Raw genomic sequence first — 24,728 nt, forward strand, 5'->3', positions numbered from 1 at the left:
GACTGCAGTCTTGTAGGGCAAGGAGAGGCATTCAAAGCGCTACTCTCAGTGGTGGAAGGCTTCTGCCTTCTCCAAGAGTTAATACGAAGGTGAGAGTTGGCGGCAGCATTGCACAAAGTGATCAGTGGTAATGAAAAGGTCCTATTTACTTGGAGTGAGTCCTACACGCTAACATACCTCTTAAAGATCAGCTGCTGTGTGCCTAACTCACCCTCAGCCTAAATCAGGCTGAAGTGGAGTGCTGCGCAGGAGTAGGGACTGTGCTCTATGTTAAAGCAGTACTGTGCAATGTATTTGTGGTTCGTGCATGTGCTGGGTGTATGTATGCCTGCAAGGAATACATTACATAAGAGGTACTGCTGTGCATTGTGTTCGCAATGAAAGCATGAGCTGGGTGTACATGCATGAAGTACACTTAATAAAGGGTGAAGTGCTGTACATCAAACATGGTGAGTGGGTGCTGGCAGTGGGCATTTGCAAATAGCAGTCTGGGACATACAGAAAAGCTGCAGAACTGAACAGTGCACACTGGCTGAATTTGTGCTGAACATATGTGCATCTGTAGTGGCACAGTGCATGGAAGTACAGTACAGAAGTGTAGGTGTACTGTGAACGTACAGGCTGAAAGTGTCTGCAAGATTACATTAAATGGGGAACCTTATAAGTATTTTGGGAAGCCCAGGCCTGCCTGGTGAAGATATGGAGGCAAAGGAACCCCCCCCCCCCACTGATGTGTATTGCTGCATTCCAGGTAGCTTGGTGGGACACTGGAGGGAATAAGGAAGATACTCCCCTTTACACCTCAAAAGTTTGCCCTTTGATTCAGTGAGGGATCACATAAAAACACATTTCAGGAAGGAGATGGGGCTGATGAGGGCATTAATGAGTATAGCTGAGAGCCCAGGAATAACCTTTTGATGCACGTATCACTGTAGCAGACATTAAAGTGTCAACTCTGGTAACTCCCATGACCCGGGCTAATAGGCTATCAACTTGAGAGTCTTTCCTGCTTAGAGACAGCCTTTCAAGAGCAAAGAATAGGAAAAAAAAGATTCAGAACCGCACCATAAAACTTCAGACTTGGATCCTAAATCACATTTGGTGTTTTTTTGCCATTTGTCAAGCAGCCAGATGAGCTGTCTGAGAAGGGGAAGCTCTAACTTCTGCCTGTGACCAAGACTGGGGCAAAAGCCTGCTAGTCTCCCCGCTGGGCTAGGTGACACAGGGAAGAAAAACTAGCTTTCCTGGAGCACCAGCTTTCCAAGAACCGTGTGCACTGTGAGAAAGAGGATAAAGTTGAAGGGGGTGAGGTCCAGTGGGGAGCCTCACGGCGATGACTGAGTGGTAACGGTCAAGCAACCCCCATTTGCCAGGAGAAGGCGGCTGTGTAAGGAGCACCATTTGGGAAGTCTGGCCTATACCGCATTGTTGCAGTGACCCCGTATGCCAGAAGGGGACACCGTTGAACATATTTGGTCAAAAGCAACAAGGCTGTCAGATTTTAATGGCAAACGCTTACGACCAGAAAGGACCACCATAGTGAGGGCAATTGCTCGGGAAAAGTCTGCTCCAAAACTCAGTGTATTTCTTCCCAATATCCGGGAACCGACAGGTGAGGTACTTACGGACCCTGCTCGCATCGCCACCAGCTTCGTTGATTACTACATGAACCTGTACGCCCTGCGGGAGACTCTCCCTGTAGCCACCATTGACAGATCTGCCCCTGCAGTCATGGTCAGACTGTGCACGACAACCTAGATGAGCCAATTACAACATAAGCGGTTCATAGGGCCGTTGTGGATATGCGCTCAGGTAAAGAACAGGGCCCAAACGGGTTTCCATGCAAGTTTTACAAGAAATACTCATCCCAACTATCTACATATTATTTGGCGGCTCTCCATGCTGCTGTGGAGGATGGCCACTTCCCAGCTGATTGGCATCATGCCGAAATTGTGGTCTTTTTAAACCGGGCCGATCCCCAGAACTGCATGCCTCGTATAGACCAAACTCCTTACTTAATGTAGAGGCCAAACTCCTGGCCAAAATCATTGCAAAATGCATTGTTCCACACATTACAATACTAGTCTATCCTGACCAGGAGGGCATTATGCGATACAAAAGGGGATGATGGACGGAGCGTTTGAGCAAATCAAACACTCACCCCCAGTCAACTGATCTGGGTTTAATCCATCACCATTCTTTAGTTCACTCAGCCACCCCAGTTCAGACATGGCTATATGCAAATCAGTCTGACCCTGTGCCTCATGGGAACAGTCCAGCCCGAACTGCCAAGCCATGTCTTCCCTGGACCGGAAACAAGCATCCTGGGACCGGTTTCGGATTCATAATCCTCATCAGCCAGGCTATCTTGAATCCAGTGGCCAAGTGAACAAGGGACTCACGTCTGAGCATACCCTGCCACACTTAGGGCGAACAAAGCAATACAAAAGGGGATGATGGACGGAGCGTTTGAGCAAATCAAACACTCACCCCCAGTCAACTGATCTGGGTTTAATCCATCACCATTCTTTAGTTCACTCAGCCACCCCAGTTCAGACATGGCTATATGCAAATCAGTCTGACCCTGTGCCTCATGGGAACAGTCCAGCCCGAACTGCCAAGCCATGTCTTCCCTGGACCGGAAACAAGCATCCTGGGACCGGTTTCGGATTCATAATCCTCATCAGCCAGGCTATCTTGAATCCAGTGGCCAAGTGAACAAGGGACTCACGTCTGAGCATACCCTGCCACACTTAGGGCGAACAAAGCGATACAAAAGGGGATGATGGACGGAGCGTTTGAGCAAATCAAACACTCACCCCCAGTCAACTGATCTGGGTTTAATCCATCACCATTCTTTAGTTCACTCAGCCACCCCAGTTCAGACATGGCTATATGCAAATCAGTCTGACCCTGTGCCTCATGGGAACAGTCCAGCCCGAACTGCCAAGCCATGTCTTCCCTGGACCGGAAACAAGCATCCTGGGACCGGTTTCGGATTCATAATCCTCATCAGCCAGGCTATCTTGAATCCAGTGGCCAAGTGAACAAGGGACTCACGTCTGAGCATACCCTGCCACACTTAGGGCGAACAAAGCGATACAAAAGGGGATGATGGACGGAGCGTTTGAGCAAATCAAACACTCACCCCCAGTCAACTGATCTGGGTTTAATCCATCACCATTCTTTAGTTCACTCAGCCACCCCAGTTCAGACATGGCTATATGCAAATCAGTCTGACCCTGTGCCTCATGGGAACAGTCCAGCCTGAACTGCCAAGCCATGTCTTCCCTGGACCGGAAACAAGCATCCTTGGGTGGTGCCCAACTGCACCACCCAACACATTATTAGTCGCGCACACAACGCTCTCGCCTCCGTGGATCGGCTGAATGAGCCAGCTGCACTCCTTCTCGCCGATATTGATAAAGCCTTCGATATTCCCTCAGCTGGACCTATCTTTTTGCACTCTTGGACCGCCTAAACATTGGTCCTAGACTTCTTAAATACATTTGCCTCCTGTATATGGACATCACTGCCTCGATCCAGATCGCGGACTCAACCTCGCAGCCGTTCCACATTGGAAGAGGCACTAGGCATTGATGCCCCCTATCATTTGTTCGTGCTCGCCATGGAGCCACTCGCGGCGTGAGTGCGCATAGATGCCCAGGTATATGGCTTAGAGTGGTTGCGCAAGGTTCCCGATCGAATAGCGCTCTACACTGATGTTGTATTCTTTTTCACACGCCCAAATGGATTCGGCCCATGTCTGCTCCGAATAATTGAAATATTCTGCCAAAACGCCGGTCTCTATATGAACGCTCGCAAGTCTTTCCTGTGGCCTCTGTGCGGGGGTGGATCAGCTTGGGACTTGGACACAAGAGGTGACGGTGGTTCCAAATGGTTTTAAGTACCTTGTGGTGTTCTGGTCATCGTCCCAACCCAGCTCCTGGACTAACAATCTGGCCCCTCTGCTACCTCAGATCAAACAGGTGGGTTCTTGGTCACATTTGCCTCTGACACCGTTTGGCAGATCGGCCATCTCTAAAATGGTCTCACTGCCTTACCAACTCTATCAACTCCAAAACCATCCTTATCCAATACCACATACGTGGTTCCGGCAATTAAACTCTGTCCTTAGCCACTTCCTTTGGGGTGGGGGCTCCGTGCAGGTCACACTACGAACATGCTTTCAATCCACGTATTGCGGGTGGGGGGGGGGGAATCTCGCAACCCCCGATATCCAGGCTTACCATGCATCGCCCCCATCTCCTGATCTTAAACGAGTGGTCGTACGGCGATCCACATGACCCTGCCTACGTGGTTGAGTGTAGGCTAATGGATTCTAAATCTTTACACGATTCTACACTCTTGTGCAACACTCCAGCCGTTAACACCCACAACCCGGACTGTTTTTGTGATCTGGCGACAAGCACTGCGCAGGATCGGGTTGTTGGGCAGACTTTTTACTGTAATACAAGATCTAGTGCCAAGATTGGAACATAGAGGCTTCAGCCACCTAGAGCGTGGGCCTTTGTAAGCAGGACATACAAAGAGAACGTGAGTTACTGTCTTCCTGAATATGGCAAAAAGGACAATCTGCATTCATTGGCTTTTTCCATTTAGCAACAAAGGATCTTAAAGGAAGGGAACCCACTCTGAATTGATGGAATAGTTTATAATTTTTCTTTGTGATCAAGTTCCAGTATGGTTCTGCTTTCGATGCAAACTTATGATCTAAGAAGATGCCTGTGAGCGAGGTACTGTCCACTGCTGACAGGGTCTTTCTTGTGACCATGTCCCAATAAAGGGTTTTAAAATCTTTTTTGTTGGGACAAAAGTTTCCAATTGGATTATCCCACAATTGTCCAAGCCCCATTTCCCGTAAATTGTGCTTGATCTTCTCCAACCATTTGATTTTTGAAGATAGATCAGCACTCCTGATGAGCATTAATGCTCACGCATACGATGCCAATTCAGGGGTGGTCCAGAGCCTCCTCCAGTAGGCTAGGGGTCTGAAGCCTGCAACCTCGTCTAGAGAAGTGCAGCCCAAATCTATAAGTAAAGGCTTCATAGGTGTTGATTGAGGGAGAGCAGTCAGGGATCTCAAAAACTTGTTTGGCGATTGTACTAGGGGTAAAAGATTTTCGAACCCCCAGACTTCAGCACCATAAATGATGGAAGCTTTAATTTTCCCATTTTATAGATATCTGCTACTGGCCCTATAGGTTTTGTATGGGACAAATCGATGTTCCTTTAGTAGTGCGCCAGTCAGCTGGTTGCGCCTTAAAACTATGACATCTAAATGGGAAGCCCAGTTAATCTTCCTACCCATAGTTACCCCTAAATAGGTGAAAGTATCAGTCTGTTCCAATGATGCATTGTCCAATGCTAACCTACCCTTGACACATTTGTGCCTATGCAATATCATGAATTTTGTTTTGTCTGGGTTTACCACAAGCTCATGGTCATTGCAAAAACCAAAACACTGTCAAGGGCACGTTGCAGACCAGACTGAGTTTTAGATAAAATTAACATATCGTCCACAAACATTAATAAAGGTACCCTTGAACCGGCAAGAGATGGCGCATCGGTAGGAAAATCAGAATAGTAATCACCTGGTTTATGAATAGGGAAAATAGGGTAGGGACAAGGACACACCCTTGCCGCACTCCCTTATTAACTGGGAAAGAATCGGTTAATTCACCCTGCTGCCCTCACCTAACTCTAGCATAATTTGCCTTGTGCAATTTAATGATGAAGCCGAGAATTTCCTTAGGCATCCCAGCCTCCTTTAATGAATCCCACAGCTTGTGGCGGGGTACTAAATCAAATGCCGATTTTAAAATCAACAAATGCTGCATAAAGTGTTCCCCCTGCTAAAATCCTCGTGGTCCAATAGATCATCATAAATCTGAAGACTTGATCATTGGTGCGGACATGGGGTCTGAAGCCCGCTTGATAGGTAGTTAGAATATCCTGATCTATAATCCATTCGTTGACTCTACCTAGCACAAGTCTCGCAGCTATTTTTTGTAAAGTGTCTATTAGGCTTATCGGCCTATAATTGCTGGGACTGGCACCGTCTCCCTTTTTTATATATGGGAATAATTTACCCCCCACGCCATGTTTCCGGTACTGGCGCACCATTGGCTATGGCATTTACGACAATGAAAATATACTCAATCCATATCTTCCTACCCTTTTTATAGAGGTCTGCCGGGATGCAGTCAGGTTGGATTGATACAAAGTGGTCCCAGATAATCACACAATCAACTCAACCGTTAAATCACTGAGGTGAATACACAAACAATTATAACATTGTTTTTAATCACAACGTGTATTGTAAAAACTCATTCATAAAATAAATACATAATAAATCACATATAATGCCCCTAAGGAGTGGAATGGGGAAGGGTAGTGCCGGGATAGTGAAAGTATAGGAATTAGAACAGAGGTCACTGAGACCTAAATACACCAGAAATAATGATAAGTTAACACAATGGAACAAATAACTCATCAATTAATTTAGCAATCATGCCTGCAGGGACCCTGTCTAGCACTATCAATCTCTCCTTTGGTGAATTGTAAAGCTACCTCAGAGAGAACCTCTGAATGCTTAGTACCAGTGCTGTGAGGGTTGTCAAATTGGCTTTGAAAATACTGGACCCAGAGTTCTGGAGGAACATTATTAATTGGAGAGGTTCCTGTCGTGCTATTACCCCATTTAACCAATTGCCAGAATCCAATCCAATTCTTTTCTTTACTGGCATTAGCTAGACTAGCCCATTAGTCCTCATCAAAATCTTTTTTGCCTTAATTTGGGCTTTCTTGTAATTTGCCCTTGCTACTTTCACATCCTCAGAGTCTCCCAGCCTAATTGTGTTAGAAAGGTGCCAAACGCAACTCCACATTCCTCGTTATACCACTTGGCTGATTTTATTTTTGGGGGGGGGGGGGGGGGCTTGAAAGGCTTCTTAGCTTTTGTAAGTAAAAGCTTTAGATTGGTGTAATGTCCCTCATGGGCCTTCATAAGGTCCTTAGAGCGAATACCTTTTGTCACCTGCAACCCAATCAATGCTACAGTCTCTTCCGTGGATAATCTAATCAGCTTTAGAAGATCTCCATCCTCTAAGACCACCACCCATTTTAACCGGCGGCGGTCTAGGGACATTAACTTCTCCTAGAATTGAAGCAATATCAACAATTGAGGGATCTAATCCAGTCCTGTTTAGGGTCAGTAGTAAGGGATCATGATCACTCTCCGGTCTGTGAAATACCACCATATCCACTAATCTAGACCAGAGCTCTAAACTTATGAGTATATAATCAATCCTACTACTCCTGATCCCATTCAGATATGTAGAACAGCCTTTCAAATCTGAGAGTTCTCCCATTGGTAGCTCTAATCACCCGGCCTAGAGATACGCTTTTCAGTTGGAGCGTTGCCTCAGACCATTTTTTGACTGCAGCGAACGAGAGGGACGGTATCCCCAAGGTTTGGTCCTCCCCCATGCTAAGGCTGCCGTCATCCAATCCCAGAGGTTCAAAGGTGCAGTTAAAGTCTCCTGCTAGGACCACAGCATCCCGAACATGATAGACCGTCCAGAAATGTATCTAAGAGGGCAAAAGTTGGTGAAGCGTTCCCACCCGCTATCCCTCTCGAATAGACGTTAATTAATATCAGAACCAACTTTCCCTTAGAGGAGATTTTAATAGGAAGAATATCTGGACTATCTATGGATAATTCAGTAGTTTGATAGTAAGACTGTTGCTTTACCCATGTTGTCAAATCCCCGCTGGGTCTACCCTCCTTGTTTGCAATAGCTGCTTTAGCACAAGTCAAGTACACGGGACGGCAAATTGTGTCTAATGACTAGGTCTCCTGGAAGATAACATCAAACCCCTCTACAAAGCTTGACCAATCCAAGTCAATCATCTTGTTGAGTAGGCCTGCTATATTCCAGGAAATCACAGAAATACAGAAATTACTGAGGGATGCAGGATCCCAGAATCCACTTGGACAGGTTGCCCAGTCACAGGCTGGTTCCCAGGCTCGCCACAGACAATACCACTTTCTGCTTTTACATTATCAAGGGGGGGGGTTAGGGGGAATAAGAACAAGGTGCCTGTACCGGGGTGGATGGTCGTTGTCAGTCACATAAATCTAGGCTGGATAGTGGAGCAAATCTATTGGACAGGTGAACCTCCTGAAATCGGTTTACATGTCAAAAGGGTACATGGGGTCGCCTACCCCTCCCCAGACAATTCAAGGCGTTGACAGGGTTATACCCAGATTTGTAAAAGTACCCTAACAGCAGTATAGATACCCTGCCCATGCAACTACTCAACATTCCACCCAGATTATCAAGCAAAAATTGTGTTACATGCACATTGTTAAAATAGACAAAACAGTCCCCAGGTCCTTCCTTCATAGTTTGTCCGATTCACGGTATACGTAGGACCATAATTGTTTTATCCATACCCTCGTACCAGAAGCCCACCTCCCCAAGACAATTATTCAACCAGTGCAAGACTTTACACAATAATTGGTCTCTGGTTTCAGACTGGGTTTCACGCAGGGGAGGAACATTTTTAAAAACTACTACTAAAGGGGGTAGATGCTGGAGGCAAATTGAAACCCGGAGGGATCATTGTAGTGTCACTGCGTCTCACTTCTCCAGGTCCCTCCACTCCATCGATACAGTTGGCCTGGGTACCCATAGAGAGATTGTTAGAACTCTTACACCACCCCCCCCCCCCCCTTGAGACTTGTGCTATCATGTCCCTGCCATTGCACGGGGTAGACACTATAGATTGAGCAAATTCACTGGATTGATTTCCCGGGTCATCAGGCCTGTGTGCCCATGCTGGCTTTTTAGATGGTACTCCAGCTGTATTTATTGCAAACCTTAGCACTTTTAATTTCAGAGCGGTTCTGTTTGATGAATGGGTATTAGGTACTTTTATGGAAGAAACCATACTCCCTTGCTGGCTTTTTGTATTTGGGCCAAGTGTTTTTGAATGGTTAAAAAGTCCCGAGAGTAGCAAAACCGGTCTTAGCCAGGATTTCATAGTTAGTCAATCGCTCCTCTATCCTAGTCAAACTTTTGGTAATAGGTGGTAACATGATTTTTAATGAATTCTCAAGTATTCCATATTTCTTGTTCGCAGTTTGAATTGCTTCCGCCCATAGAAACAAAATTGAAATCCGAGGCTGCCTGTGCAATGTTGTACCCTCTGTGGCTAAGGCATGGCCACAGATTTTACTTGACCTCAGGACTTTTGCCATGCAGGGCCTTTGAGGTCCTCCTCCCCGCTTCCTTTTCACTACCGGATCTTTAGTTATTTGATTAGTACTACAATTCCTATCCAGGGACCTAGCCTTTGCTCTAGTAGACATACTGGCTACAGCGATCGTTTGTATTGATGGTGAAGTTACAGGATCTTCAATTAAAGCAGAGAGGGAAGGTACATCGTTGCTCACCCCATTCTGGGTTGACGTACGGTCAGATTTACAGTTCGAATGGATGGGGAGGATGTAGCTAGAGAGCCAAGGGGCGATCTTTTGTTGAACTGTGGATCTACAGATAGCCGTCGCTCGGTTATCTGGATCTCCTTCTCCAGAACAGAGGTGGCCCTTAGAATAAACTGATCAAGCTTCCCGGTAACACTGCTGCCCTGGGACCCAGTCTCTTCCCTTCCCATCTGCTGATCATGGAAGACTATAAGCCTAAATTAAGAAAGAAATGTCAGGAGAAGAGAAAAAAATGTGCCAAAGACTAACTGGGTGGAGATGACTGACCTTACTTGGTGCAGTGGCTTAGAGGGGAGGGATGGTGGGAGGGATGGTGTTTGGGGGGGGGGGGGCTGGGGGGACACGTTTGGCACAGCAGGTGTAACAAATTAAATAAGCCCCCAAGCAAGGAAAATCAGCATAGGTGCGGGCGGTAGATGAGCCCCCTGGAACTTGCAGTCCCTCTGCTTCCAGCGTCCTCTTGCTACTCCAGGCAGGCTAAAGTGCACGGAGCGGCAAGAAGTTAAGTAGTGCCCCCAGCGAGGAAAATTAGCACAGGTGCAGGCGCTAGATGAGCCCCCTGGGACTATTACCGCTGCTTCCAGCGTCCTCTTGCTCCTCCAGGCAGGCTAAAATGCACAGCGGTTCACTACGGAGACTCCTCTTGGGCACAATGGCCACCTCCCGCAATTGCTTGTACTTCCGAGCTTTGTGGGTTGGGACTTTAATGAAAGCTATTTCTAGGGCTTACCCTGGCGAAGTGTGACATCACCAAAGCTTGGAAGGAGACTTCTCCGCCCTCTATTGGGGCATGGAAACTACGCCTTGATTTCTCCATGGGGCTGGAAATTCTGATTTCTAAGGCACGGGGATGCCCCCAGAAGCACCCGAAAAATATGGAAGCAATGGGCAGATTATCAGATTGAGGTCTATATCTTGAACACGCCTCCCCCCCCCCCCCCCCAGGAAATAGTAAAATAGTAGGTACTGATCTGTCATGAAGATCCAAAGTTGGGTATGTGCACTGTGACCAATTGTATCTATACTCATTTTTCACGATTGGAGTCAATTTCTGATAATGTTAACATGGACATTGCAACACTGTTCTTTGTTTAGGATGTTCACTTTCATTTGATTCAATCCGGTCTCATTTTCTCTACGACTATTTTGAAAAGTTAACATCTTAAACAAAGTCATGCTATACATACGATGTATTGCCCTGGATCTTCCTGGGCTCATTTTGCCTGTCAACAATAAAATCGATTGCGAAAAAAACAAAAAAACAAAAAAACTGCGTGCATCAAGACAACCCTGTATGCCTAGAGAGGCTGCCAGTATTACTGGCCAAGAGTTCAGGTCGTTGCCTGGACAAAGATTACAGCTGTGACCAGCAGGTCAAAACTGCACACTGACCGATTTCCCGGCCGATCAAAAAGGATGCCGCAAGATATGTCGCACCCTTGCTGGGCTCCAGTCAAGAGCTGGCAGATCTAGTTTCAGGCAGCGCCGGAGCCACACAGCAGAGGGGAAGGATGCAGCACTTCCTTCCATTGTGACCGACTTTCATAACGACATAACTCGGATTTCATCACCAACCGTGCGGCGCCACATCAGGCAGAGACCCGTCCTCCTGATTTACATACTGTCTACCACCACACACCTGTCTTGATAAAGACCCGCCGGGACCACCAACTGGGGCGCACCAGGGTCGAAACGTCGACGCTCACCTGTGGTCCAGAACCTCCAGGATCCTTTAAAAAGAACATTAGGACTCCTTGGGCGTGAAATAGCTTCTGGCCAACCTAACCTTGTATATAATTGTATATATGTGTTACTTTATATCACTGTATATTGCTACATGCACTGAGCACCTTTCACCAATTGTCACTAAATTTCACTTGCTATTGACGGTCTAACTAAGAATTGAATGTCATCATTGAATGAATTAATTCAGATGTAACCTGAATGAATTCCGATATAAAATTACATGAAATCATCGCTTGTCTATATGAACTTTATCAGTAGATTGCTTGAGCATTTATTTCTCATTACATATGTTTGAGAGTTTCTAAAAACTGTAATTTGCATTCAATAGCATTGTCAAAGTGATGTCTTACCCAACAGAATCACTATTGTATTTAACCAGATCTAGTTCCCCACCACCCTCACTGTGAGGGGAAGAGTGACTTACCTACTGTTTGCAGAGTGGGAGCAGCTTCGATTGCTGGAACAAACTGGCAGTGCTGCTCAAAGGAGAGCCTGCGCTTGCTGCGGTGTGAAGCACGAGCAGCCTGCTGACATGCAGGATCAGGACTCCATAGCACCCTCAGAGGGCACACTCACAGCACTGCTGAATGCTTCCATATCAGTGAAGTGAAGCCTGGCACTGGATATTTGGGCTCACAAGGGTCTCACGACTAGCGATGCTGCGCACCATAGAAACATTGGACTAATTCCTATGGAGTCAAAAGGGAAAACTCGAGTATGGCCTACTTGTAAGGATTCCCAGCATGCAGCCACCAGGGAATGGAGAATAACCCCAATCAAGTTATACGAGATGGTGGAACAGGGATTTGTCCAGCAACTACTAGAGCCCCAACCTCAAGCAGATTTAGTTATTACTAATGAAGGTTATTACTTTGAATATATAGAGATAAAATACTTATTTCTTATAAAACTATTTGAATAGGCATGGATTTATTGCTCGTACTGTGCACTTTTGAGTTCCTGAGTTATTCAATTTAAGACTGGCTGTCACCAGACTCACAGGGGGGGGGGGGGGGCGCTGGGCAAGGGCTAGGTCTTAGGTTCAATTGTGTAAATGTGGCAGAGAAACAATTCAAAATGAAATCTAACAAGGACAGAACTAGGTTATAAAATACTCCAACTTGCTTTGGCTGTACCCGCATGTCCCCCGTGTGGGCAACCCCAAGCAACAGAGCCAGAGACTTGCATCCAACTCAATACTAAGGGACTTACTTTGCTAGCTTAACTCTTTTTCAAGACTGGTACTTTTTGAAACAATGAACATGAAAATTGTCCGTGAGAGCCAACAGCAGTTATTGTCCAAGAGACGCATTGCTAGGAGGTGGAGCTGCCTCTCACCCAATCACTGCATAGCCGCACAGATTTAATACAGTAACAAAACAGTGTATATGCTCAGCTTTGGCTTCCTAGAGTGTGGCCCGGTAACTTTTGCCAACCATTATGTACCTTCTTGATCAGAGCCAAACAGTAACTTTTTATAGTGCACACCAATTACATCACTTGCACAGCGAGCATATACTTGTAAATACACCACATCCTGCACACTCGAGGGTTTGAGGTCAGATGTAGCCATGGAGGTTACAATTCCAGGCAAAATGGTTTAGGATCATGGTTGAACTTTGTTGCCTTAGAATGTACCTAGACTTCGAGGGTGTGCCCACCTTGTACACTTGATAACCGTTAAAAAAATAATTCTTGAAAAAATATTCAAACTACTCAATAATAGAAGCTTTGTAATCAGACACTTGGTGAAAAAGTTACAGTATCAGATAAAACAAATGAGTGGAACCTGTGAAAGAATAATATGTTCAGTGGACCATGCATCAGATTCTGACTGGTAGAAACATCTGTAATGTTGTCTCTACTCTGGATGTCTACAGGTATACTCCTACAGGTTTTATAGTGCCAGAAAAAGCTTCTGATCTCTGGTGTTGCAGCAGGTCAGTAGAGAGTTTGTGCTTCCTCTGTACAAAAGGCAAGCCTGTACTACATGAAAGGGTGCTGCATTAATTGTATATGGCAGCTGAGCCAGCTCTATCCTACTTTTAATCACATAAAATGGAAACATTGGACAGTTTGGTCTAAGCCACATGTATTATCTAGCACTTAATGAATTTTTGGGTCCTCAGCAAAAGGACTAAACAGGTTACCACTTTGACCAAGACAAAGGGTATTTGAGAATATCCATTTAGGTTGGGCTATTAAAAAATGTATACTATGACAAATCACCACTCCAGGGAAAGATCAAGAATATTCAACACATCTTTATTATCAATGTGCAGCACTAAAAAAAATGGACATTAAAAACGTTATACTAAAAACTTTGAAAGTGCTATAAATGCTGGTCTAGTCCAAGACAGGCTGATCCCAACAATGTTGGCTTACCCCAGCAGTAACGCTACCCACTTACTATCAACCAACAGCACCAGCTCTCTAATTCTGCAACTTCAGGTCATAATGCTGGTGTTGCAATGTGTGATTCAAACAAGAAGTCCCCACCCTATGGATTTCTGAAAGGCCTCATATTCTGTGAAGAGAAAATAGGTTTGGCATTTAACTCCTCCGTCAAGATCGGTTCAGTGCTGTTAGTTCAACATCACGAAAAAGGGTTTTAAACAAAAGGATCAGCTCGTTGAGTGGGCCTGATTCGCAGTGTAGCAGGTTAGTTCACGTCATGAAGCAGGATGGTGATCCAGCAATTATTCACTCATCAGAATCGACTTTATCCCGTAAGCTGAAACAGAAGGAAAACATTTGTATCCAGAAAGTAGGCAGTCCACATCCTTTGTGATTTGACCTAGTTTCATGATCATAGGACCATGAATTGGGAAAAGAAGTGGTGCATTCCCGAGAGCACAGGATCATTGCCCTCAGTCCTGCCAGCAACATTAAAAATAAAAACTGTTTTTAATTTCTCACTGTAGCTGGCCAACCCGACCCAAGTGTTGGGTTGAGGGCAGCACTGCTGATTGGCAGCAGGGGGGAAGGAATACTGCACAACTAAAATTTAAAGTGAGCATGTTACTTTGGCCGGCTGTCTTGGGCCAGCCAGCAGGACTAACTTCTACACCAGAGTGGTCTTAAATGGCTAGGCGGAGAGCATGCATAGGCCTCCAGTGCCTGTAGGATCGCTGAGCCAGCCCACTTCAGGCATCCTAGTGCTACTCTGGAAGCTAGCACGAGAGCAGCATCTGGATTGGTTAGGGGAGTTGGCTCAGAGACCCCCTTGCTGCCAAACTGCAGGACCAGAGAAAACTGGATTCTGTATGCACGTTCCCCTTTTAATTTATCGTAATGTTCAATTTATTTTCACACACTGCCAGCCAACCAGAGAAACTTGCGTTATCTGCAGTCTCAAATCCATACCTCTTAATCATGGCACGTTAAAAACACAGTTTACAACAGACCACAACTGGGAGCTTCGTGGTTGTGCCCAATGGCATTCTGGAGTGCCCACCTGATCACCCCACTTCTTTTATAAGGGAATGAGCTACCATTGATTAGTATTAGTGTGCACTAAAGTTTTCCAGTCTAGACACATTGGTATAGAAAATGTATAGCCTGCCATTTTACTGAAATTGAATCTCTGGATTGGTGAAGAATGAGGTATCAAAAAACAAGAATGAAGCACAGTCAAAAGCAAGCAGAAGGACATGGTTCTTGGTATGTTTAACAATGGGGAGTACAGGTGCTTTGAAAAAGATAACCAAGTCCAGATGGTAATGTACTGGCCTCAGCAATCTAATTGGTATAGGAAAACATGGAGTCGTGCAGGAGGTAAGGGCCATTACTGGCTGCAGTCCTCCCTGCACCAAATTGTTATCAGAGGCACTGTACTGGCTCAGATCACAATAGACACATCTACACTTTAAAGTTTGAGATAAGAGGGTGTTGCCCATCCTTGCCCTCATGTTATGCTGGAGGGTCCCATTACCTGTCCAGTAACCCACACCTTAAGCCAGATGTCGTCTCACCTCTTCAGGTAGGAGTGAACATCCTTGAAGCCGTGGTACCGTGCCAGAGGGAAAAGTATGCCCGTGGCACAGCGGCCATCACGGTGGCGACAAAAGCTGCAGTTACATATTCCACGACAGGGTGGGCACTGCCAATCCTGCAGAAAAAGTGCAGCTTCATCAATCCCACAAGCAGGACAGATTTTAACAGACTGTATAAATACACATACAGTTTTCACATTTAATACAAGCGGCATTTCTTTAGGCACTAACAGTGCTATGCATTCACTTAATACATTGTCGAGCAAATGAAAGACCAGGACAAGCAGTTCATGACATGCTTCACAAACCCCTCACTCTGCTCCCCCCAAAGTGTTATGCAGCAGCTAAACCAAATTAAGTCTCATGCACAGCTTTCATTTCTTGAAAATCTACACTGGCTCAATCTCTAGGCCAAACTCCACTTTACGTTTGTTGCATGCTATATGCAGAACTTGGAAAAACCAGTCTAGATTGTCACTACATTTAAAGAGTCTAGTGGTGCAAGCACTGTTAAGTAAGTTCACCGCCAGGCTGGGGATTTCTCAGCACATCAGACTTATTCAATCAGTGGTGGAATTCTGAAACTGTCTAAGAACCTCTCAAACCTTCCTCTCACCCAAGACTATTTCATACCTCCCAACTTGCCCCTCAATGCAATTTTCTCTTTGAGCTCGTATCGTTAAAGTACTTAACATGCGTATCCAACATGCAAGGATGGCGATATGACATGTACATTTGCCTGCTGCCCTCCAAGACTATGCCATCCCTTAACAGTGGTTACATGCCCCTAATCAACTACATTCACCACTATATTTTGAACCTCCTTTAGCTGGAAGCTATAAACTTAAAGCCTCACTGATGTATAAACATGCCAAACTAAACTATATGGAATTAGGTACACAGCCAGATTAAACAGAAGTATTTAGCAATAGTCTGCATACCAGTGCAAGAGTCATCAGTACTGTGCATCCAAACGCAAGTAAAGTAAGGAAATGCCTTTTTAGCTTGATTATCTAAAACCTTTGGCAGGACTGTGAACCTGCAGTGTCTCAAAACCAGCAACAATCCGAACAGGGCTCAGTGCCAGTGCTCTGATCGTGGATGGGTGTATGTCTTATTGGCTTACACACAAGTACCTCTAATGAACTTACTTATAAAGCCCCTTGTGTATGGTACCAGGGCCCGTAAGTGGTGTCCCTCGTGGACTTCAGCACTTACTGTGTCACCACGGCTCCCAACCCGCCACTGCCAGCTGGCAGAGCAGTTTTAAACTGCTAACTCTACTTTGCCAGTTAAACCAATGGCAAAGCCAAAGTCTTTTTAATGTCTAAAAGGCACCCCTAATGCAGGCCTACAGACTCCTAAGGGAAAGGTGCATTAGATTAAAAAGGACATATGTTGTGATAACTTTACATGTCCTGGAAAAAACACTGCATTGTTTTTACTGTGGAAAGGCCAGTAATCACATTGGAGTATAGATTTACATTCCAACAACTTAGTGTAAACTTCTAAATGGGAAGAATACCGGTACTTCAAGGTGTTGAACAAATCATTGCATTAAACCAGACTTGCTATTAAAAGTAGAAATATATTTTAATTGAAATTTCCCAAAAGGCCCATTCCATGACGTCTCAAGTTCAAGGAGCAATTAAAAATAAAGGGTAAATGTAGTAGTGCTTATATTATTATTATTATTATTTTTGTAGAGCGCACAGCTACCCTGAGGTTCCCCGCCGCTAAAGACATAAAGAGCGAAAATACAAAGGGGACAGCGGGCTATTGAAAACAGTTATTGGTTAAATAACCATGTTTTTAAGTTCTTACGGAATTGGAGGTAACAGTCGTTAGTGCGAAGCTGAATTGGGAGAGAGTTCCATAGAGAAGGGGCCAGGTAGACAAAAGAACGACCTCCCTGTCTAACTCGATTAATCCTGGGTATCTGGAACTTGTGTTGGCTGGAGGAGCGTAAAGTTCTTGAGGGAGAGTATTGGTGGACTAGGGTGCTCAAATAGGCAGGGGCCTTGCCTGCCTTGATTCTGTGCATAAAACAGAGCTTTAAATTTTGCTCGTTGTTCGATACGGAGCCAATTCAGACTCCGAAGACCAGATGAAGTTGGGGATTTTTTAGGCAGCATGCATATCAACCTAACTGCTTCGTTTTGCACTGTTTGAAGTTTCTTAGTGACTTCTTTACATGCCCCCAGATATAAGATGTTGCCATAGTCCAGTCTTGATGTAATTAGAGCTTGGACTACGGTTTTTAGTGTGTTCTGGGGGGAGCATCCACCTGATTTTCTTGAGCCACTTGAGTATGGTAAAACAAGTGGCCGCCACCCTGACCGCTTGTCGTTTCATGGATAGGTGTTCATCAAAGATGATGCCCAAGTTGCGAGCGGTTTTGGAGGGGGTGGGTGTAGGTCCCATCTGAGGAGGCCAATGTTGGGGGCCCCATAGGGTAGTGGGTTTCCCAAACAGAAGCAGTTCGGTCTTTCCTCCGTTGAGTTTTAGTTTGTTGTCAAACATCCATTTGGCAATGTTCTTATGACCAGAGCGGAGGGAAGACGGGTTGGACAGAGCATTCGCAGAAAGTGAATACATGATCTGGGTGTCGTCAGCGTATGAGTAGATAGTCAACCCAGATTTTTCTGCTAAGGTAGCAAGGGGACTGATATATAAATTAAATAAGATGGGGCTGAGAGTCGAACCCTGGGGAACCCCAAATAGAGATTTATGAGGCTTAGAGGAGGAAGTAGAGCAGAAGACTTGGAAGGTTCTATCGGAAAGGAAACTTTTTAGCCATGCCAGGGCAGGTCCAGTTATGCCACAGGTTTGCAAGGTGTTAATGAGGATGGTATGGGAGACCGTGTCGAATGCGGCACTAAGATCGAGTAAGATAAGTGCCACGGTCTCCCCCTCATCAACTTGCCGGCGTATAGTTTCAGAGACCCCTAGGAGGGTAGATTCGGTTGAAAAGCCAGCCCTAAATCCCGACTGGGATGTGTGAAGGAGGTTATTGATTTCTGTGAAATACGTAAGTTGGGTGACAATGTGTTTCTCCAGGACTTTGGAGAATAAGGGTAGCAGCGAAATTGGGCGGAAATTGGCGGGGTCATCTGGATCTGCGGTGGCTTTCTTCAGTAGTGGTGAAACCATGGCATGTTTCCATGCCTTGGGGACTTTGGCATCTCTTAGGGTAGAGTTCAGGAGCTCTAAGATGAGCGTGAGGGAAGGGATGTTGAGTGAAAGGAGGATTTGTGGGGGAAAGGGGTCAAGGGGGGAGCCCGATTTGATAGTTTTTATGATTTCCTGTAATGAGGACAGGTTGAGCGGATCCCAATTTGCTAGAAGCTGAGGGGTGTCACCTAATGAAGGGTGAGGACAGGTTGAGCGGATCCCAATTTGCTAGAAGCTGAGGGGTGTCACCTAATGAAGGGTGTGGTCTAGCATCTTCACAATTGGACATACTTATAGGGGAATCCGGGACTAATGAGAAAGCAGTTGGATCTTTGAAGTCCTCATAAATTTTGTCTATTTTGTTTATGAAGAATTCTGCCAGAGCATTGCACTGTGCGGAGTCCAGGCAGGGGGCTTTCGGTTGACAGGAAGAACCAGAGAGTTCCTGCACTATTTTAAAAAGTGCTTTGGGCCGATTTTGAGCATTCTCAATGGTCGTTTTGGCATATTCAGCTCTAGCTGATGAACAGTTAGCCTGATATTTTAATAATGCTACTTTGTATAATGACTTTAGTGTAGGGTCATAATGGACACGCCATCTACGCTCTAGATTTTTACAGGCCGTTTTTTCGAGTTTAAGTACATCTGTATACCAAGGTGCCGGGGGATGAAGTGGGGTTTGTTTTTTATTTCTTTGTGGAAGGCATACATTAATGGCAGAGCTGAGCCAGCTGTGAATGGCTGCGGCCTCTTCTACGTTTGTTATTTTAGAGAGGGGCCGGGTGTCATTAAGATGTGCATTCAACTTGGAAGTGTCCAGTTTTTTCCAATTTCTCAGTACCCTTGGTCCGGAGGGGGCCTTCTGAGAGGTAGCCGGTCGAGGCACGGCTATGGTAAATTCCACCAGGTAATGATCAGACCAGGGGATAGGTATAGGTGGTTTGCAAACAATATTGTCGTGGTTGAAGAAGATTGGATCAAGTAAGTTGCCGGCCTTATGAGTAGGACCTGTATTGTGGAGGGTGAGGTTTAGGGCAGATAGATCCGCTATAAAGTTGGTACTGGTGTGACGAGGTGTCATTGAGATGAATATTTAAGTCACCGACTATCAGAAAGTTAGTGGCATCTAACAGAAATGGTGCAATGAGCTCCGGGAAAGAGGATGCCCAGGTGCTGGCTGTGCTGGGGGCGCGATATATTAAAGCACCCGATAACGTGAAGTTTGGAGATAATAGGAGCTTGAAGGATCCAGCTTCACAGTTTGGGAAGTCAAGATCTATCCATTGACATGAATATGTGGTTTGAAAAATGATAGCAATTCCACCTCCATCTTTATGGAGTCTATTTTTGCTAATGTAGCTGTAGTTAGCGGGCAGCGCTGCTGCTATGTCTGGTCCCGAACTATTATTCAGCCAGGTCTCCGTGAGAAAAAGTGCAGCTGGTTGTGATGACGTAAGTAAATCAAAGATGTCCCGTTTATGTTAAGGTAGTGACCTGCAATTCAAACTGAAGAAAGAGAGGTCATTTAAGCGCACGTATCACCCCCGAAGGGGTCTCAAGGCGCTGTACACATACCGCTGTGGTACCCTTCCTGGCCTTTCCCTGTGAAGAGCCCACTCTGGGTACCCCCAAGGTGAAGCCAGGCATCCTAGCGCTGTTGGGGCTGTTGTGGAGATTAAGCAAGCTATTGCCCAGAGTTGAACCCATGATTAGAATGGGCACCGAGGCGAGAATTATCAGGTCCGGGGGGAAATTGAGCCCAAGACCACCCTGGTCCAGGCCAGACCTCTGCTTCAGGGTCTGCCGCTCTAATCATTGAGCCACACTTCTCCAGGGTTATCATACAATTTAGATAACCCGTGCATAAAGTAGAATTTAATGTAACTATTGCCTAAATTCAGGTTGCCTAGGTCTCCAGTAGCCACTGGCCGAAACAGCCTACTTACCATCCTGGGGAGACATGAGAATGATTCAAGCCAAACAAAGGATCTGCAGAGGAAGGCTGACATCCTCTTGGCAGGATGGCTAGAGTGAATGTGAGCTCAAAAAGCGAGCGTCAAAGGGAAAGCCGACTTTGAAGGGCAAAAACAGTCACATAAGGGGATGCCTTCCTTTTAGCAGACAGACTGGCATCTCGGGCAGACCGTAAGAAGTGGTCACCAAACCGTTTATTTTCTAAGTAGAGTGTAACCCCCACCTCTGGGTTGGGCTAGGGAGCGCCACACACCAAGACAGGTTCGGCCAAGCTGGGAGTGGGCAGAATAGGGCAATCTCGACTAGCCAAATGTCCCTTCAAACCAAAGTAGTCATCGGGTGGGAGGAATCCAGGTAGCCCATTGACTAGTTAATTGTCACATCTCTCAAAGCTAGATGTCGGCATATAAGTGGCAGTCAAACCTCAGGTCTGATCTGCACTAAAAGGACTGAAGTACAGACTGACCTGCTGTTCCCTGGACCCAGCAAAGATTAGCCTCCACCTCGGCCTAGCAAAGAGAGTTGTGTGCCTGTGGTGCACCGCTCGTGACAAAGTTGCCCATGAGCGCCATATAGAGAAAGTGACTAAGAGTGCCTAGGCTGGGTCGCTGATACAGCCACATGGAAATGAAAGCGGAGAAGCCTTCTCCCTTAACCAAGTACCAAGAAGCTTAATCACCCCTGGACACCTGGGAGAGTACTAACCCTCAAAAGTTGAACCAGAGTCTGCTGGACCCAGGAGTCTCAAGGCAGTTTGGTCACCAAGCATGGAAGGTGCTGTAAGTTGAAGGGAACTGTTAAATTTCGCAGTAAACAAGAGACCAGTCGCTACTGGTTTTGGGATGGATTGGACCGGATTCATTTTGAGGAACAGACAATTGATTAAAGTCACCACACTGTGTTAAAGGACAACGGGGTGGCCACAAGAAGCAGGAAGACCCCAGACCGCTTCCTTAAGCATTTTCAGCATGCTGCATCCCTTGCATCAGGACCATTACATCAACTTCGGAGGTTCTCCACCAGGACCTCGAATAAGACTGGAGACTGCGTAAAGAGGCAACTGTTCAGCTGGACCAGATTGGCCCCACATTGAATTGGGGCGGGCACCATAGGAGTGCCCTTATAGCCATTTAAGTAACTAGTTGGTGCTAACCCTAAGCCACGACTTGCAGATTACAAATATTTATCGCCGTAGTGAAAAATAGTGCTTTGTTTTTTAAAATTCATATCACCGGACACTCTAGTCAAAAAAATGGTAGCAAAATGTACGGGTAGGTGGGTATGGCCCTTCTGCTCAGTGGCCAACCCCCACCCCCCTAAAAAAAAAATGTAAATGTTATGTAGATGTGTGCTTTTCCTGGGGACCGCGATCAGCCTGCAGTGAAACCATTCCTAGAATATATAACAAATGTAAATAACATTTTAATCCGTATTTGTAAAGCGCAAACTACACACCCTTACAGGTCTCAAGTCGCTGGGGGCCATCGTGGATATTAAGTGAGCTATTGCCCAGAGTCACATGGTGCTGAGCTGCCGCCAGAGCCGGGGATCAAACCGTGAACCCTGTGCTCCGAAGTCAGCTGCCCTGGCTGACACACCGACACACAGACAAACACCGACACACAGACCCACACCGACACACAGACCCACACCCACCCACCAACACACCCACCACCACCGACCGACCCACATCGATGCATAAAGTATATATAAACAACTAGGAATTTGTTGCATAGCATATTAAAAATGCTTCAGTTCGGAAATGAAACTGAAAGAACTACGAGTCTTTGAAGTAACATGAAAGGCAGTAAAGTGTGGTACTGCTGCATAGTTGAGATTTGTTAAACCAGAGTGATAGCCCAATAGGGACCTTCTCTCTCAGTTTATGTATATATCAGTCACTCCTGAGCACTAAATAAAAACTTTGAAACTCACCAAGGAGTACCTCTGTATCCTTTTGTATACTGGTAGATACAAACACTACATTTATAAGGCTTGGTAGCAAGCTGTTACAAGACAGCACTTCCGTCGATCAGGAAGCACGCCAGCAAGCCGCTCTGTTAGACAAGTAGTTACAAGGCAGGCGTGCCCCCTGCGTAGTCGCATAACACTGCCTGAACATCGGAGAGAGCGGATACGCAACTCTGGAGTTGAATGACGCCAGAGGCTTGGGATCGTCTCTTCCGGGTAAGTGACAAGGTGGCCAAAGTGGGTGTCTGGGTCCGCGCCAGACAGCGAACTGCGTACACGGAGTAGCGCTGAACAAGGCGAATTCATTTAAACAAAGCGCGAATATGTCATGAGGAGTTTGCTGCTAGATAACAGGAAGCTTTGAAACTTCACAGAAATCAATTTTGAAAGAACAGAAGGAAATGCAGCAATTCCAATTAGCAACGCTTTAAGAAGAAATTTGTATCTTTTGGAAAAAGAAAAAAGAAATCACGCTGGTGAGAAAGCGCAACATTGAAGCAGAATGTGCAAGTGCGACATATACCTAGGGGCTTGGGAATTACAATCACACCAACGTATGAGAATCCTCTTCCAGATCGCCTCAAAGAGTGGGCTGAACACACTGCACAAAGTTCTATGGGCATGATTCAGCAGTTATTAACTATGCCAAAATAGAAAGATAGGTCATGCAAAAAAATGTAATAAAAGAATTGAACCCTACTAGAGAAAGAAGCCACTCAAGAAAGAATGAATTCAAAGGAGTGATGAACGAACATTAAAATAAATATGAGTTGAGAAGTAAAGAAAGCAAGGATACTACATTTTTACCTGATCGCCTGGATCAGAGAGGGCAAATACATACATAATTTGGCGAAATGCTTTGAGACGGCAGAGGGTACAAGACACAATCCCATTAACAGTCCGACAGGGACTTCAGTTATGATACAGGATCTGAAATAGCATCTGAAGATCCCAACAAGTGAGAGCGTGACACAGGTTCACTTTATCAGATGAGCTCAGTTTTTTTACAAGAGGAGAAAAATGCAAATAATTCAAAGCAACGAGAGGGCGAGAAAGACCCAGGAGGAGGAAACAAAGGAAGGGCGGCCAAAAACACAAGAAGAAATTAGAGAAAACCAAACTAAATCCCAGAAAGGCAAAATCGACACGAATAACAAAGCAGTTATAAATTTGAGCTCTGCTGTGCTAGCTGAAAAAGATAAAACTATTCTTGAGTTTGCCATAAAAACAACGGATTATTCTGGAACCAGAATTAATCTTAATAAATTCACAAGGAAACTAAAATTAACTGAAGTACACATTAAAAGAATTATCTATTTGTACAATGGGAAGAAGAGCAGGGAATTTATCAGTGGCAGACAGGGGATTGGAGGATCGTCTGTCCTTGCAAGGTGGAATGGTTATTGAATTAGAAGCCACACAAATCTTAGTTCTAATTTGACAAACAACCCCCATTGGAGGAAGATACATTAACCCCTTTAGACAGATCTAGATATACTCCTGGTATGTCAAAAGACAATTTAGATGTGTTTTCAGAAAATCTCATTAGAGAACTGCAACATTAATGAAGCCACCAAACGCAATTGGGACCATTTAAACCGTAGAGAAACTCAAAAATATTGACAATGAATGTAAAACCTTCAGCTAAAGGGGGGCAAAGTAGTACTGAGGGATCAGGAGATTTATGTGAATGAAGCTACGTCACAATTAAGTGACCAGAATTGTTATTTTCCTGTAACCATGAAAGATTACATCGTAGTGAAGACTTTACAGACATTAGATTTTTGGAAAGACACAGGGCTATTAAGCTGGGATGAATATCGTTTTTTTAAAACAAGATTTTCTGATCATACCTACTTTTTATCAGATAAAAAAAATTCACAAAAACAAAGACCACCAGGTAGACCAATAATTGCATCCCAGAATAGCCTTCGAGAAGGATTCTAGATATATTGGCCTCTTAAACCCGATAGCACTTCACCATCACATTAAGGATATCTCACAGACTTCTTGAAACATTTATGATGTGAAATGGGATACAAATATGCTTCAGATGACTAAACAGGTCAACATTGTATACAAGCATGCACCGTAGGGATGGCTTAAGAGCTGTGCAACACTTTACGCATGAGACCATCAGGGTATGCTATTCATAATACTATGCTCCTAGAAATGACTGAGTGGTGTCTCACCAAAAACATTCCTTGCAAACCAGTTGTACCAGCAACAGAGGGATAGCCATGGGCACCTGCTTCACCCACAGTTATGCTAATTTACATATGGGCTGGTGGGAGGAGCAGGTGCTCCGGGGCCACACTATGGAACATTGGTTA

General features: G+C 45.3%; 1 protein-coding gene across 2 annotated transcripts in view; it reads right to left on the minus strand.

The window, feature by feature from the left end:
* Nucleotides 1-13,529: 13,529 nt before the first annotated feature.
* LOC144773630 (cell division cycle-associated protein 7-like) overlaps nt 13,530-24,728 on the minus strand; it is a 65,814-nt gene continuing 54,615 nt past the window's right edge. For both annotated transcript variants that reach the window (XM_078658787.1, XM_078658780.1), the window contains exons 8-9: nt 15,256-15,392; nt 13,530-14,015 (exon numbers count right to left, since the gene is read on the minus strand). In XM_078658787.1, the coding sequence (XP_078514913.1) occupies nt 13,985-14,015; nt 15,256-15,392 (168 nt within the window). In that variant the 3' untranslated portion in view covers nt 13,530-13,984. The remainder of the gene's footprint in view (nt 14,016-15,255; nt 15,393-24,728) is intronic.

Source organism: Lissotriton helveticus, chromosome 1_1 (assembly GCF_964261635.1).
Source record: "Lissotriton helveticus chromosome 1_1, aLisHel1.1, whole genome shotgun sequence".
Classification (NCBI taxonomy): Eukaryota; Metazoa; Chordata; class Amphibia; order Caudata; family Salamandridae; genus Lissotriton; species Lissotriton helveticus.